The 17150-nt window shown below is 45.9% G+C and overlaps 2 protein-coding genes across 2 annotated transcripts; both read right to left on the minus strand.

The window, feature by feature from the left end:
- Window positions 1-748: 748 nt before the first annotated feature.
- LOC128457260 (odorant receptor 131-2-like) lies at window positions 749-1696 on the minus strand. The gene has a single exon (XM_053441888.1). The coding sequence runs from the start codon at window positions 1694-1696 to the stop codon at window positions 749-751; it is 948 nt and encodes a 315-aa protein (XP_053297863.1).
- A 1236-nt stretch (window positions 1697-2932) lies between these two features.
- LOC128457285 (odorant receptor 131-2-like) lies at window positions 2933-3901 on the minus strand. The gene has a single exon (XM_053441919.1). It carries the CDS (start codon window positions 3899-3901, stop codon window positions 2933-2935), a length of 969 nt encoding a protein of 322 aa, XP_053297894.1.
- Window positions 3902-17150: the final 13249 nt, after the last annotated feature.

Below are 17150 nucleotides of genomic sequence, written 5' to 3' on the forward strand. Positions count from 1 at the left end.
ACAAGTGTATTAAAGGATTTTGCTCCTGGAACTATCCAGGGCCGGATCCGGTGCATCCTGTTCCCCTTGGCTGTGCACGTTCACTGTGGACACAAGCTTTTGCTTTGATTCATTAGACTTATGACTGATTGAGTTTATTTACTTTAGCTGCATCTTATTCACAAAAATCTCAACCTTAAGATGAGTTAAATATTATCTTGACCAATAGAATGAAAGAAATCACTGAACAGTGTAAGTGGTGGAGAATGAATGGACATAGAGGGATAAAACCTTTTTATAAACAGTTTATGGATGAAACACTTATTTGATAAGCGTGGAGGTCACGGAGGGGGGGGGGGGGCGGGGGGGTCAATGCTCGGGTCTGAACATGAAAATATTCCAAATTGAACAACTCAATTTTAAATGGACTGAAAACATGTGACACCATGACGACCAACACAAAGGTGATATGAAACCATTTTATTTCATGTTGTGGTGATACAGCACAGAACCTTTCTTTAAAGACAATCTGAAATGTTTCACCTCCTTCAATGTTCAACACATCCACTTCCATTAACACCTTTCAATGACAGGTCGCTGTAGCCTGGTCTGATTGAAACAATCATAATTTTGACAGGATTCTATTCACTAAATAAAAAGAGACAAACTGATGAAGCTCAGACTTTCGGCCTGAACTTTACATTAAAGTCAAATGCTGGAAATGTTGGCATTTGACAAGCAGCATGAGTTTAACAAGTGAATACATGTGTCAGGGTGAGACCCGAGGTTTGAGTTTCAGTCCACAGCACAGATGGTAGAAGAGCAAAGGTCTGATGGTCTTATCTCTGAGCCCATAGATGAGAGAACTCAGACATCTGGGGAGCATGATGACGAGCACATATAAAGTATTCAGGATGATTATAAGTACTGGCCTTGTCACAACCCTTGCAATGGATCCAACGACAGAGTTGTGTATAGTTGATAAGAGGCTGAGGCCCAGCTGCGCCAGATGCAGCAGCAGCGTGTTACGAGCTTTACGAGCTGAAGCTTTGTCTGTAGACGCTGACTTGGCTGCCACCATCACACCGATGTAGGTGGACGTGATCACTGCAGCCGCTGATACAAACACAAAAGAAACGAAAGCTCTGTCATAATCTTCAGACATCGACCCAAGAAACATGACACGGACTCCACAAAAGTCTTTCATTACCAGAGTGTCCAGGTCTTCAAACGGGAAATCTAACAGCAACACAATGTGGACGAGAATGTTCAGTGAACTAATGGCCCAAACCACCATGATGGCCAGTGCTGTGTTTGAGGAGGTGACGATGGAGGTGTGTCGCAGTGGGTGGCAAACAGCCACATATCTCTCCAGAGACATCACCACCAGAGTGAGAGGGGAGACTTCATTTGTGAAAATAGTGAGCATGACCAGAAGGCCACACACAGGATACATCAGCCGTTCGTTACAGACAGACAAAATGTACATTAACTGGCCCAGTGTCATCTGTATGGTGTCGGCCAGCAGGAGGTTGAACAGGAGGATGTAACGAGAGGAATCACGAAACACTGCTTTGCTCCTCAGGGTGAACAACATGGTGACATTAATGAAGAGGAAGATGCAGCAGGGCACAGAGGTCACAGTGCCCATCATCACTCTCTCCCGAAACGCCACACGAGAAGAAATAGTAATGTTGGCTTGAGCTGTACCTGACATCTCAAAGAAGCATCAACCACATAAACAGCTAGAGCCGGTTGATGCAGCTGGAAAACAACAGCACAATAAATCTCTTCATCTGTCCCCTGTATTCTGAGAACAGTTGAAAAAACACAAAGAGGCTCGTCGAGTTGCATCAAAAACCCAAAAGCATTCACATTTCCCTGTGCAGATCATTAGCAGGTCAGTGTGTGTCTGAGTGTGAGCAGCTCTGCTGAGGGAACATGTTCCCACCGTCTGTATATCAGCTGCACAGGAGTTCACATGACTCTGACACGTGACCACGTGGTCATAAACAGGACTGTACACAACTGAAGATGCTGTGGGAATATTACAATGTTAATAATAATATTAAAAAGTACTATTATTATTATTATTTCTATTATTATTATTATTAATAATAATATTATAAATATGAATATAATTATTATTTATGATGAAATGGCATGTCACTGTTATTGTTTTGTACAAACTCATTTCACTTTGTAATATTTTACGTTTGTTCCCTTTCCCCTGTTTCCTTTGTTCCCTCCTGGGAGACCTGCACCTTTCAGAAAACTGTCGCAGTGATCTGAATATAATATCTGCATTTTTCTGAATTCATGCTGCATCTATATCAATTTAAATTTAAAGACATTCAACTATCGAATTTGATAATTTTTGCATTAGGATTTTCCCCCCAGTAAACCCTCATAAGCGGTGAAAGAAATAAGAGAAGGACAGCATGTGACACTATGCTGTGAATTATTATTATAATATCTATTTACGGAGCATTTCAAGCAAAAAAAGTTGCAAAATCATTAGAATTAAAAGTTAATATTTAGAAAGCATTTAGAACATAAATATGATAAACATATATATATATAATATAATATTAACCTGTTTTCAGGACATATCACATGTAATTTACCACAACAACTCTCTTTGGAGGACGAGACAATCACAAACCATAACTCACTCAAACTCAGCGGCTATTTGGTTTTATTTATACGGTGTTTGTATTAAGTAATAAAATACATGACATTATAATAACATTTGTGTGGATGCACAGAGTCTGTTGTGAATGTTGTCCATTCAAACGTACATATTACAGTCAAACAGTCAAACAGCGCGAGGTGTTACAACAAGGGGTTTGTTGGTGGAGCTGTGGTGAGACATGAAATAAAGTACAAGTGTGTTTTAGTCAGTTTCTTTCTATCAGATGCTAAAACACAGCAAACAGTGAGTAAGGCGACTTCATGAGGCTGAGACCTTGGTGCTGGTCCGAAGGACTTTCAGTCGACAGCAGAGATAAAACATGAGAGCAGGTCTGATGGTCTGATCTCTGATGCCATAGATTAGAGAACTCAGACATCTGGGGAAAATAAAAATGCAAACATAAAAAACATTTTGCAGGCGCACAAATACTAATCTTTCTACACTTCTAGAAACAGCTGTGAGGATTGGGTTGTAGACGGTGGAGGAGAGGCTGAGGCCCAGCTGCACCAGATGCAGCAGCAGCGTGTTACGAGCTTTACGAGCTGAAGCTTTGTCTGTAGACGCTGACCTGGCTGCCACCATCACACCGATGTAGGTGGACGTGATCACTGCAGCCGCTGATACAAACACAAAAGAAACGAAAGCTCTTTCATAATCATCAGACACGAGCCCGATCAACATAGCAATGTCCGAGCAAAAGTCTTTCATCAGCAGAGTGTCCAGGTCTTCAAACGGGAAATCTAACAGCAACACAACCCGGACGAGGACGTTCAGTGAACTAATGGCCCAAACCACCATGATGGCCAGTGCTGTGTTTGTGGAGGTGATGATGGTAGTGTGTCGCAGCGGGTGGCACACAGCTACATATCTCTCCAGAGACATCACCACCAGAGTGAGAGGGGAGACTTCGTTTGTGAGCTTAGTGAGCATGACCAGAAGACCACACACAGGATACAACAGCCGTGTTCTACAGACAGCGATTATATACATTGACTGACTCAGTGTCATCTGTATGGTGTCGGCCAGCAGGAGGTTGAACAGGAGGATGTAACGAGAGGAATCACAAAACACTGCTTTGCTCCTCAGGGTGAACAACATGGTGACATTAATGAAGAGGAAGATGCAGCAGGGCACAGAGGTCACAGTGGAGAACAGAAGTCTCTCCAGTAAACTCTGATACTGGTCTCCAGCTGTGACATTGGTCAGAGAGAGATTTGCACTCAACATTTTACTCCAGCATCACAGACATGAACCTGTTAATCAATGAAGCAGTAACACAGATTTCTTCTCGCTCGTATTCCCACAACAGTACCGAGGGGCTGTCAGCGGAGACGCCTGGTGGAGGCTCCTCTGGTTTCCATGTGAGCAGAGCTTGTCTGCAGCGTCCTTCTGTCCTCACACTGTATATGAACCCTCACATCACGTGACACCAGCAGCTGGCTGACACCTTCTGCATCATCTCTGCACTGTTCTCCAGCATCATGGTCATGTGATGTCTTAGAGGAAAGTCTATCTCTCTGGTGAATGATGGAAGAGGGCATTCAATTCACAATGAGCATGTCCCTTTAGATCACAAAGACATGGACATCCAGTCAGTCCTCAAGGTCTCTGTGCCAATGACTTCAAATAAAGATGGACTACAGGACAGCTTCCAAACGTGAGAAGCATCTGGATCAACACATCAGACTCACAAACCACAACGCGCCACGTATCTTCAGACACTCACTGGTGTGTATAAAGTTAAGAGTGTCCAAACCCGTGTGTTCAGCTATGAGCGCCTCTCATTGGCTGAGTCCTCCTGGCTGTCAGGTCAAAGTTATTCCACAGATGATATAAACCTAAACTCAGGCATCACCAGGGGTGCCTTCTGGAACAAGTCACACATACAAGGAGCCTTTGGGTCGATTCATAGCATAGCATAGCATACCTTGCCTTAACTTGATGATTATATACAATCCACATTACATTCCAACACTTGACTGCTGAGATGATCGAGCATCAGGTCTCACCACTGAGCTACAGTCAGTTAGCTTCTCCTGCTAGCATCCCCTTCCTCAGCCTCGTAGCTCAGCTAGAGAAGCATCGAGCCTCTGTCCGAGCAGCTTTATCGGAGAGTGGGCAGATCTGGAGCTGCCCTTAGAGTCTCTCAGACAGAGAGAGGTTCGATTCCTGGTCCCATTTTAATTTCCCTGTACCTGATCCCAATAGAAAACGTCATCGGCCATTTTAATGGGATATATCGTATCATTGCGATGCCGATGATTTCAGTAACCGACAATGTCAGCTGCTCAGTGTGTAACTGTGGTGCGGCTGTGTCTGAGGGGGTAGAGCGGTCGTCATCCAACCAGAAGTTGTCCTCAGTCTTCCCCATCGGCCTGCCGAAGTGCCCTTTGGCAAGATACTCAACCCCTAAAACGGCTTAATGACCTGTGATGGAACTGCCATCAGAGAAATGATGTCATTGAACTTCCTTCAGGTAAATTCAAATACAACAGAAATAATACTTTTCAGTCGCCCGGCATCCAGTATGAAAACAACAGTGTCACATTCGATCCAAACAGAATTTTAAATCACGTTGATGACATCATTAAACCTGATAGTTCCATCGATGAAATAGTTCCTAAATGAAATCAGTCTTTTCCTGTTTGACTCCTGTAGTGTTCTTTCTACATGAGCCCCCCCTCAGTGAACCACGGCTGTGTGAAGTATTTTTCACCTCATGCACCAGGGAGGAAACGCTCAGGTGATCCTCTCTGTTGCAACCAAACTTTAAACTTAGAAAAACACTTTCATTCTTTATAAGTTAATGAAACTTTTAACGTCTCAAATTTACAAGTTTTGGATTCAGACGTTGAAGACTGAAGTTAAGTTTTCTCTGTTTGCTGAAGACTTTGTTTGTGGTTGTTCAACTTCGATCCCCTCTGATGATCACCCAGAGGAATCATTAATCATGTCAATAGTTACTGAAAGAATGAGGTTTTGAATATTTAATGTGTCTAAATGAGATATCTTGGGAAAGGTCTATAAGGGATTTCTCTGTGTGACACCCCTGAGTGTTTACAGCTGACAAACAACATTACAACCTGTGAGCTGAGGAAACTTGTCCCTTAATGAGCAGACACTTTAGATTCTCTACTGAACTCTGTGTAAAGTGTATTTGATTTTCTTGAAGCACTCTACAAATAAAATGTATTATTATTATAATAATTATGATAAAACGTTCCGACCTGCTCGATCCCAGACAACAACATAAATCAGATTAACAATTTAAGATTATTAGCATTAAAGTGGTTCCACTACTTGGAACAAACTAATGGAAAATAATTTGTACTGTACGTAGAAAGCTTATCCTTCATCAACATTTAGGTAAATAGAGTTAAGGGATTGGTAGATAGTTGAATCAGGATCAGGGCCAAAGAAAGTAGATGGAGATACCAACAAGGACAAACCATGTAAATATCACTACTGACAAAGGATTTCATAAAGGAAGCAAACAATTCTCTGGTTCATTTAATAAAGGTCGATTAGCTCTTAAGGCCGGTGCATGCTTCTGCGTTTTCAGGGACACGCAAGGGACACGCAAGAGCTCCTTGCATGCTTGCGTTAAAATTTTTTGTAACTGTACGACAATGCTACGTAAGCCTCACGCAGCCAACAAGGCTGTGATTGGTCTGCTAAATACATCCTTTCTGGAGTCACATTTCCGGTTTCATGCTCCATAATACCGGCAGAAACCAAGGAAGATTTAAAGGGGACATATTATGCCCATTTCACCACAGTTGATATGGTTCCTTGGGGTCTTAATGAAATGTCTGTAACATTTTTTGGTCAAAATACCACAAGGATCATTTAAAACAGCACCTTATTACCTAAAACAGCCTAAAACAGCCTTCCTCAGATTTACCTGTTTTAAGTGCCCCGCCCCCCCCCCCTCTCACCGCCCTGCCCCCTCTCACCAACAACCCACCCCCCATTTCACCGCCCCGCCCCCGACACACACACACACACACACAGACACACACACACACACAGACACACAGACACACACGCACACACATCTTAAATCTCCCCTTAGCATATTTAAGGTTGTTAAAATCATTTTAAGTCACTGTCCTACACATATATTTCTGTATCCGTTTGTTGTGTTTCTTCATTGAAGCTACAATTTTCAAAGTACTACACATTCTGATAAAGATGTACATTATTTAAATACATGCATTAGATATGTGTGTATACACGTGTGTACATGTGTGTATACACACATATCTACACTTAAAATATGCGCTACTGTACTCTCAAGCCCCGATGAGAGACCAGCTAGCCGCTGAGAGTTAGCTGGTCGATTTGACGGTTCTCGACGTCTCAGTCCGGTTGTTGTCACGCCCTCACTCCCGGAACCCCTCACCCAGACCCGGGTCTGTCCGGGTTCCCCTCCGCGTGGACTGACGGTCCGTGTGCGGACATGAAGCCGAGCAAATAGCGGAGGCTTAGCTCCGGGCTGCTAACAACATCGCTGTGCTGCGTTCAGGGTAACTCGGATATCCCGACCTCCTGCAACATACCGAACATGGAATAGTTTTCTTCGAGGAACATACACACAGTCACACACACACACACACACACACACACACAGACAAAGGGATCGTGGAGGGGCTACAGCGTTGGAGGCTAACACTGCTGCAACTTTTTAGGCGAAATGCACTTAAAACCCCGGGTATGAGTCTATTTTATAGCGAGCGATGGAGGCGGCAACGAGCTGCTGGTGACCGGCACCGGTTCGTGCAGCTCGGGGTGCGTGGAGCAAATCTGTACGGGCCACAAAAGTTATAAGGCGCAGCTCTCTCCCCCCCTCCTCCTCCTCCGCTTCGCCGCCCGGGCATCGCAGGAGAGGCTGTCGGCTGCAGCCGGAGACCGGGGGGGGGGGGGGGTCCTGGAACACGTTCCGGTGCTATTTTCTAACAAAGCTCCACAAACAGCTGTTTTAAGTTATACCTGCTGTTTCAACCGGGCGACACACACAGAAGCAACGACTCGGGTTAGCCTCCCGGCCGGGGTTCCACATGCAATACTGCTGTGAAAACGTTCACAAGCAGCCATTCCAGAAAGTGATGCAACTTTAAACACAAACTAACAGCCAACTAGCGTTAGCTCCCTGCTGCTAACCGTAGCGGGACACACATAGGGGACACACAGGCTGGAGATTTGTCACAGATCGATAATGATCAATGATGAAAATGAGACATACCCTGCAGACGTGGGGAACCCTGAGCCGGTGAGACGTGTCCGGCTCTCAGGTGTGTGAAGTCAGCGGGAGCATCGCCAGCCTCGCAGTGAGCCGCCCGGGTACAGCCGGGATCCAACCCGCCACCGAGCAGCCGGCTGCCACTGCCGCAGGCCGGCAAGCCGGGCACTGATTGCTATGAGGCTAACGCCACCTAGCTTACATGTCACCGTCAATTACCAAAACAAAACAACAGCTTTTCTAGTTGAAGACACTGCGACACGAGACGCGCACCATCAACGCTCCCCTGTCCGTGGGGAGATCAGTCAGGCGGCTGCTGCTAACCGTAAACAAACACCGACAGGTCCACCAGAAGCGAGCCGCAGACATGGAGCCACAGCCCAACATCACCTAACGAGCCCGAGCTGAGGAGGGGGCTTTTGTTCGTGACTTACCCCGACCGCAGGCTCTGCTTCTCGGCCAGATCTCCGCTGCTTCCCGGCTGGGCTGCCACATGCAATACTGCTGTAAAAACGTGCACAAGCAGCCATTTGAAGCAACTTTAAACACAAACATACAGCAAGCTAGCGTTAGCTCCCTGCTGCTAACCGTAAACAAACACCGACAGGTCCAGCAGAAGCGAGCCGCAGACATGGAGCCAGCATCCCGACGACATCACCCAGCGAGCCCGAGCTGAGGAGGGGGCTTGGGCTCGTGACTTACCCCGACCGCAGGCTCTGCTTCTCGGCCAGATCCCCGCTCACCGGCTGGTTAGCGTCCCCCCTTGGCTAGCTTCCCAGCTAACACCCGCCGCCTCGAGCTGAGGAGGGTGCTGTGGCTCGTAACGTAACCCGGTCTCCTCCTCCACCAGATCAAGTTTTTGGGACGGTAGACATGCCAGATACCCACATTAACGTGTAGAAGCACTACAAAAGTGGATTTTTCATAATATTTCCCCTTTAAAAAAACAAATATGGACCAAATAGAAGAGCGTTTGACAGAAGAGGTCCGAAAGTATGACCACCTGTATAACCCGTCATTGACGGAATACGGAAGGACACGCAGATGGCCTGTGACTCCTGGAAGGAGATCTCGGCTAACGTCGGTTCGCAGGTCGACGAGTGTACGAAGCTGTGGAGGAAGATCAGGGACAAAAGCCACAGCTGCAGAACCATGCGCCGGCCTTTACTCTGGGTCTAACATTAGCTAACAAAGCCTAAAAACATAAGCTAAATAAAGTTATGGAACTAACTGGAGCACTAGACTTAACTTGCTACTACTGTTTGTACTTTGTACCTCAGTTACTACAGATAACGTTTATTTTTGTACATGTAAAAGAAGAATAAACAACTGATGTTAGTTGAGAGCTCAACAAACTGCAAATGAAGAAAACAACTCACAACACAACGTGCTGTAAATAGCAATGAATCCAGGGAAGTGATGAACCGGCTGTGGTTCAATGTTTTGTGAAGTTCCATCACCAGAGCTGCAGAGTTCAGTAACTTCCCATTGAACCACAGCCGGTTCATGGAGCCTTCCTGCAGGAGGATGTGTGCTCACTTTGTTTAAACTAGGTGTTCCTAATAAACTGACAACTGCAGATGTGAAATATATAAATGATAGATGTATCTACTCTTTTTCTATTTTTCTGTTAAATGACGTCTTCAGAACAAAAAATGAACAGAACCATCTGATCATAAAAGTGAGCTAGCTCTAAAGCTAACTCAACTTTCAACAACTTCCAGTGATGCAGCCTGACAGGATGCTCTCGATGGTGCACCTGTAAAAGTTTGTTAAAGTTTTTGCAGCCATGCCAAACTTCATGAGTCTCCTTAGGAAGTAAAGGAGCTTTTGTGCAGTTTTGACCACAGAGTCCGCTTGTTGGACCAGGTCAGGTCATCTGTGATGAACACACCGAGGATCTTGAACTCGGAGACTCTCTGCAATACAGCTCCAACGATATGTTGACCCCCCCCCCTGCAGCTTACTGAAGTCCACGATCATCTCCTTGGTCTTGCAGACGTTGAGAGACAGGTTGTTCTCTTAGCACCATGTTTCCAAGCCTCTGTCCTCATCTCTATAGGCGGTGTCGTCGTTGTTGGAGATGAGACCGCGGATGGTGGTGTCGTCTGCAAATTACAGGATGATGTTGGAACTGTGTGTGTGTAAAGGGAGTACAGGAGGGGGCTGAGTACGCAGCCCTGAGGGGCCCTGGTACTCAGGGTCAGTGAAGAGGAGGTGTGGTTGCCCATTCTCACCACCTGAGGTCTGCTCGTCAGGAAGTCCAAGATCCAGTTACACAGGGGGGTTTTAAGACCCAGGCTCCTGAGCTTGGGGACGAGTTTGGCAGGCACAATCATGTTGAACGCAGAGATGTAGTCCACGAACAGCATCCTCACATATGTGTTGGCCCTTGCCAGGTGGGAGAGGGTGGTGTGCGTTGTCAGGGCGATGGCATCATCCGTGGATCGGTTGGGGCGGTATGCAAACTGGGAGGGGTCAAGGGTGCTCGACAGGGTCGAGCAGATTCGGGTTTTGACCAGCCGCTCGAAGCACTTGATGATGTTGGAGGTCAGTGCTAAAGGGCGGTAGTCATTTAAGCAGGTGATGGATGATTTCTTAGGTATGGGGATGATGGTGGCCTGCTTGAAGCAGGTGGGGACTGTTGACAGATGTAGGGAGAGGTTGAATATGGAGGTGAAGACCTCTGCTAGCTGGTCGGCGCACCCCCTGAGGACGCAGCCTGGAACTCCATCGGGCCCAGATGACTTCCGAGGGTTCACTCTTTGAAGCTCTCACCTCACGTTAGCCCCGGTCAGGGACAGAGTGCAGTCATCGTCTCGGTCCTCGGCCAGTCTCGCGGATGGAAGGGTGTTGGCTGCCTCAAACCGTGCGTAGAAGATGTTGAGGTCATCAGGTAGGGAGGCGGCATGCTGATCATCACTGCTACTTCTCCCTTTATAGCCAGTGATGTGTTGCAGGCCACCCCACAAGCGTCAGGGGTCAGAGCTGAGGTAGTTGGATTCCAGCTTGTCCCTGTAGTCTCTTTTCCATCTCTGATGGCCCTCCGCAGGTCACATCTGGACTTCCTCAAGGCCTCCGTTCACCAGAGTTATAGGCAGAGGACCGTGCTCTGAGCTTAGCACGGACATTACCATTTACCCAGGGCTTTTAGGGACGACATCATCTATGCATTTGGAGATATATGAAGAGACAGTATCTGTGTACTCGTTAATGTCCCCATCAGCTGCAACACAGAACATCTGCCAATGTGTTGTTTCAAAGCAGTCCTGGAGAGTGCTAATGGATTCAGCACTCCAGCGTTGAACTGCCCGAAAAAACGTTTTTTCCTGTTTTAGGCGCTGTCTGTAGGTTGGGATGAGCATGATGGAAGCGTGATCCGACTTCCCAAGGCGGGATGGGGGAGGGGTTTGTAGCTGTTCCGTATTTGTGAGTAAAAATGGTCAAGAGTCGGGTCACCCCGGGTGGGAAAGTTAATATGCTGATTATATTTAGGCAAAACTTTCCTCATATTAGCCCTGTTGAAGTCACCAACAACAATAGAGACTGCCTCGGGGTGAGCATCCTCTAGTGCATTAATAACTCCGCACAGATCGTCTAACGCGCACGTTTTGTCTGCCTGCGGTGGAATGTAAACAGCTGTGATGATGACGGAGCTGAATTCACGGGGAAGGTAAAAAGGGCGCACTTTTATCGCTAGCAACTCCAGGTCTGGTGAACAGCGTGTAGAAAGCACAACAACATCCGAGCCCCAGCGAGAGTTAACCAACAAGCACACCACTCCACCTCTGCTCTTACCTAACTCGGAGGTTCTGTCCTGCCGGTAGATAGAAAAACCGGCCGGAGTAACGGCGGAGTCAGGCACCATGGGATCCATCCAGGTCTCCGTAAACGCCAGCACACAGCAGTTTGCGAAGACCCGCTGGAAGTTAATCTGTGCGTTAATTAAAATTTTTACATTTTAAACGATATGCACCATATTATCAAAATGTTCACTCTGCCACACTTCGTATGCTGATGAACATCTCGTTTCAGAGCCATCCTGAAGATCCAAAGTTCCAATTCCTAATGTCCTCAACAAATGACAAGGAAAAAGTCGAAAACCCAGCTCCCCGTCAAAGATGCTAATCTTCTAACACTCATCTGTGTGTGTGTGTTCCTCACAGAGCCCCCCCCCCCCCCCCCCCCCCCCCCGTGGGACGAGCCCTCCAAACCCTTTCTTGTGGAGACACTCACACTGTGGAAGTCTTATCTCGCACACACAATGAGTTGAATCTTGTAAACGAGCTTGGGTCTGTTGTCATCATAATTGTTGTGTGGATTATCAGGACAATTTCCCGCCCAATGTCCTGCTTCAGCGCATATGAAACAAGCTTCAGCTCTTCCTGGTCCTCTTTGTCTCCCTCTTCCACAGGCTTGGCTTTTCCAAGCTGTTGGCTGTGCCATCTTCAGCTTCTCTGTAAACTGAGCACATCTTCCACATGTGAAATGGTGGAAGCTGAAAGCCTGCCTACCTTTTCTGGAAGTGTGGATTGGGACGGTTGAAGCTGACGCATGCTCTGTCTGCAGTGGTCTCCCTCTCAGTGGAGATGCATCCAGATCAGAACCTATTCTAGATTTGGGGACTTTTAGATTATTTCAGTTAACACATCATGTATTCTGTCCCTGATATTCACTTCAGTCAACCAACATTCAAATGCTCTCCAGTCTGGCACAAATATCTCCACATCTCTCCCTGTTCCTTTATCCTGTTTGCTTCGTTCTTGTTCCACAAGCAATTTAATCTTAAGTTGCTGCAAATGATTTAAACTTATCATTCCTGTGATAGGAAAATCAAGGTCTCTCACCCACACGCTAAACTGTTTAACACTATAATGACCATACTTCAGTACCATATCTTGTACCGTAGGAGAAGAAATCTGTGGTGAATTCATCTCTCTAATGGTTTGTTTTAATAGTTACTTCTTAACTCTAGCTTGTTTATCAATTTAAACTCTAATTTTTTTAGTAAAATGCGAAACTTCGGGGAATAAAGTTCTACTGTAATGGAAAATGACCTTAAAAGCTCCTTAATTTATTTTTAAAATTGATTATTTCCTTATTTCTTAAAAAACGTCTATTTCAAATTGTTTTTGGTTATTTCCTTTTTCCTTTTACTATTAGCCTTTTAAAAAAGCCTTATTATACCCCAAATATACTTAAAAAGTATACTCACCTTGTTCCAGTGCTGAGAATTCCAAGAAATCCTCTGTCTCCTCACTTTTTCTTTTACTGTCAGCTGTAATTCTCAGATTAGTCTCATCAAATCTTACATGTTTCTTGTACAGCCACTCATATCAAATCATCAACATTTGTGTTACATTTATAGTATAACCTTATACCTTCAACCAATCTCAAACACACTTTTTTAAGAGACAATTGGAAAACCCTCTCCAGTATAATATTTCCAGTTGAAACCACCTCTTGTAATTCCTAAATTTTGATTCCTTAAATGGGACATATTATGAAAAATCCACTTTGGTATTGCTTCTACACGTTAATTTGGGTATCTGGCATGTCTACCGTCCCAAAAACTCTGGAATAAAACAACTTACGCGATTTGTTGTGGTTCCTCTATGTCAGAAACTATACGCTAGAGTGCGTCGAATGGGATTATGACCAGAATTGACGTCACAGTCAGTCTACATGACTGACCTCCTGGAGGCGGAGATCTGGCAGAGGAGGAGACCGGGGTATGTTACGAGCCACAGCCCCCTCCTCAGCTCGGGGCGGCGGGTGTTAGCTGGGAAGCTAGCCGAGGGGGGACGCTAACCAGCCAGGGAGCGGGTTGAGAGGCGGAGGTCTGGCTGAGAAGCAGAACCTGCGGTCGGGGTAAGTTACGAGCGTTTGTTCCGGGGACCTGTCGGTGTTTGTTTACGGGTAACAGCAGTGAGCTAACGCTAGCTTCTGTGTGTGTGTGTCGCCCCGGTAGAAGCAGCAGGTATAAATAGAAAACAGCTGTTTATGGGGAGCTAACGCTAGCTTGCTGCTAGTTTGTGTTTAAAGTTGCAGCACTTTCTGGAATGGTTGCTTGTGCATGTATTTGCAGCAGTATTGCAGGGATATGTGGCTGCCCACCCGGGAAGCATCGGACTGGAAAGTAGGGGGGAGATCCCATTTTGGGTCTGGTGTGGAGAAAGAATGCTCTCGGAGGCTAACCCGAGTCGTAGCTTCTGTGTGTGTGTGTCGCCCTGGTAGAAGCAGCTAATGTTATATAGGCTCTTCAGAGGCTTCCTTTGTAGGTCTCTCTGACTCTTGCATGCTCTGATTAACATATATACAGACACGCATTGTTTTCACCTTACTCATCTCCTCCCTCACTTCAGAGGAAGGGGGGGGGGGCTGCTATATTAGGGGGCATATTCAAAGCCCATAGGAAAGTGTTACTCTCTTGGTCAACCACCATTTTGAGACGCCCCCCCCCCTTAATTTAAATACACATACACACTAACTCACATACACATCAATGTTAGTTAGAACGTTTGTTTGGTAATTTGTGCTTTTATATTTTATTATGTTCATAATAAATGTTTTCTTTCACAAATGTTCTGTCATTAATATTGCATAAGTGAATTTTGCAAACCGTTACACTGTTAAGAACTCCATAACCTTCATTGTTCATTATATAATCTTTAATGGTAAAATATTGAGATTTAAAATTGAACTAGATCTGAATGACACTGATCTTAATCAATAAATTGGCTATCTTTTCCCTTGAAGGGTGGTGACCCGCGAGAACTTTAACCAACTAAAGTTTTGATCTAATATTAAAGGGGACATATTATGCCCATTTCACCACAGTTGATATGGTTCCTTGGGGTCTTAATGAAATGTCTGTAACATGTTTTGGTCAAAATACCACAAGGATCATTTAAAAGAGCACCTTATTACCATGTCTAAAACAGCCCTCCTCAGATTGACCTGTTTTGAGCTCTCTCCCCCCTCCTCCACCTCCGCTTCGCCGCCGGGCATCGCAGGAGAGGCTGTCCGCTGAGCGAGCGCCTTATAACGGGTACAATGCAGCCGGAGACCGGGGGTCCTGGAACACGTTCCGGTGCTATTTTCTAACAAAGCTCCACAAACAGCTGTTTTAAGTTATACCTGCTGTTTCAACCGAGGCGACACACACAGAAGCTTCGACTCAGGTTAGCCTCCGAGTGCATTGTTTTCTATTAATAGGTGCTGAGTCTACCGTGGCGAAACACACACACACACACACAAGCTACGACTCCGAGAGCATTGTTCCTCCACTCCGGACCCGAAATGGGATCTCTCCCCCCACCTCCCAGTCCGATCCTTACCGGGTAGGGTTCCACATGCAATACTGCTGTAAAAACGTTCACAAGCAGCCATTCCAGAAAGTGCTGCAGCTTTAAACCGTAGCGGGACACACACTGGGGACACACAGGCTGGAGATTTGTCACAGATCGATAATGATCAATGATGAAAATGAGACATACCCTGCAGACGTGGGGAACCCTGAGCCGGTGAGACGTGTCCGTCTCTCAGGTGTGTGAAGCGGGAGCATCGCCAGCCTCGCGGTGAGCCGCCCGGGTACAGACGGGGACCAACCCGCCACAGAGCAGCCAGCTGTCCGCTGCCGCAGGCCGGCAAGCCGGGCACTGATTGCTATGAGGCTAGCGCCACTAGCTTACACGCCACCGTTAATTACAGAAACAAAACAACAGCTTTTCTAGTTGAAGACACTCACTGCGACACGAGACGCGCACTGTCAACGCTCCCCTGTCCGGGGGGAGATCAGTCAGGCGGCTGCTGCTAACCGTAAACAAACACCGACAGGTCCATCGGAAGCGAGATTATTATTTAAATGATGTTTAAATTTAAATTAGCCACTTCTCACGTCTGAAATCACATAAGTTTGTGTCTCATGTCCTTATCTGTCCTCTGCTCAGCCACCAGTCCAGTGAGGTTGGCATAGCGTCTTTCTGCAGGGTGGACTTTTCATCGTCAACGAGCTAAAGACAACACTGAGACAAAACGTTGGTATCGGCGCCCTCCTGTGGTCACTACATGTCATTGTGTTGATATTATGGAGATGATGATACATCAAATGTTCAAAAACAGGATTACATAAAAAGCCCGGAGTGGGGCACGGCACAGGGTACTTGGTAAACTTTGAGTCCACATCAACGATTGTTTCTTACTTTCCTTAACAAAGTGAGAAAAGAGTTCAACATTTTCACAGATTTCTCTGAGAACAATTCATATTTATGGCGATGATATTTATGTTTGTGTAATCTGGTGCAGATCTGAATACAATTTAGCTAGTGAATGTAAATGTGGTTTTAAAAGGAGTCTGTCGGGCCGTGGCAGAGGAATGGGACATTCTCGGTTCTCATCATTCAATAATCAATAATGTTAACATTTTACTTTGAAATTTTGCTTTTCATCAAAACTGAAAACAAGTGTATTAAAGGATTTTGCTCCTGGAACTATCTAGGGCCGGATCCGGTGCATCCTGTTCTGGCATGCACCGGAGATGTTCAGACCCGAGCATTGGGGGGGGGGGGGGGGGGGGGGGGTCAATGCTCGGGTCTGAACATGAAAATAATCCAGATTTAACAACTCAATTTTAAATGCACTGAAAACATGTGACTCCATGAAGACCAACACAAAGGTGATATGAATCATTTTATTTCATGTTGTGGTGATACAGCACAGAACCTTTCTTTAAAGACAATCTGAAACGTTTCTGGAGGAACGGAAGAAGACAGAAGCTTCAGCCGCACATTAGACCAGGATGATGCAACTTGAAATCTATCCTTTTGAATAATGAAGTGAACTAGTTAACATAGGATCAGGGTCATATCTGAACCACACCTCCACAATACATCCGTCTGACTCAGCCTTTTTTCTCCCCTCTCTCCATTCTTCTTCCTCTCTCATCACACCCCACCTCCCTTCATCCTCATTCAGCTTTTTTCCTCCTTCACTCGTCCTTTCCTACTCGTATTCAGTCTGGTGCACACTTATTCTCATTCTCTGTACCATCTGAAGCCTGTGATCAGCTCGGGTCCATTTTCTGTCTGAACCCGACTGAGCCAGAGAGAAACCTGAGCCTGATGATTCCCCCAATTACAGGCAAAACATCCAGCAGCCCAGCCAGCGGGTCTGAACCAACCTGACGCCGATATCATCTCAAAGGTTCCGTCCTGACTCTGGTGGGAAACAGAC

The sequence above is a fragment of the Pleuronectes platessa genome, chromosome 15 (assembly GCF_947347685.1).
Source record: "Pleuronectes platessa chromosome 15, fPlePla1.1, whole genome shotgun sequence".
NCBI classification, from domain to species: Eukaryota; Metazoa; Chordata; class Actinopteri; order Pleuronectiformes; family Pleuronectidae; genus Pleuronectes; species Pleuronectes platessa.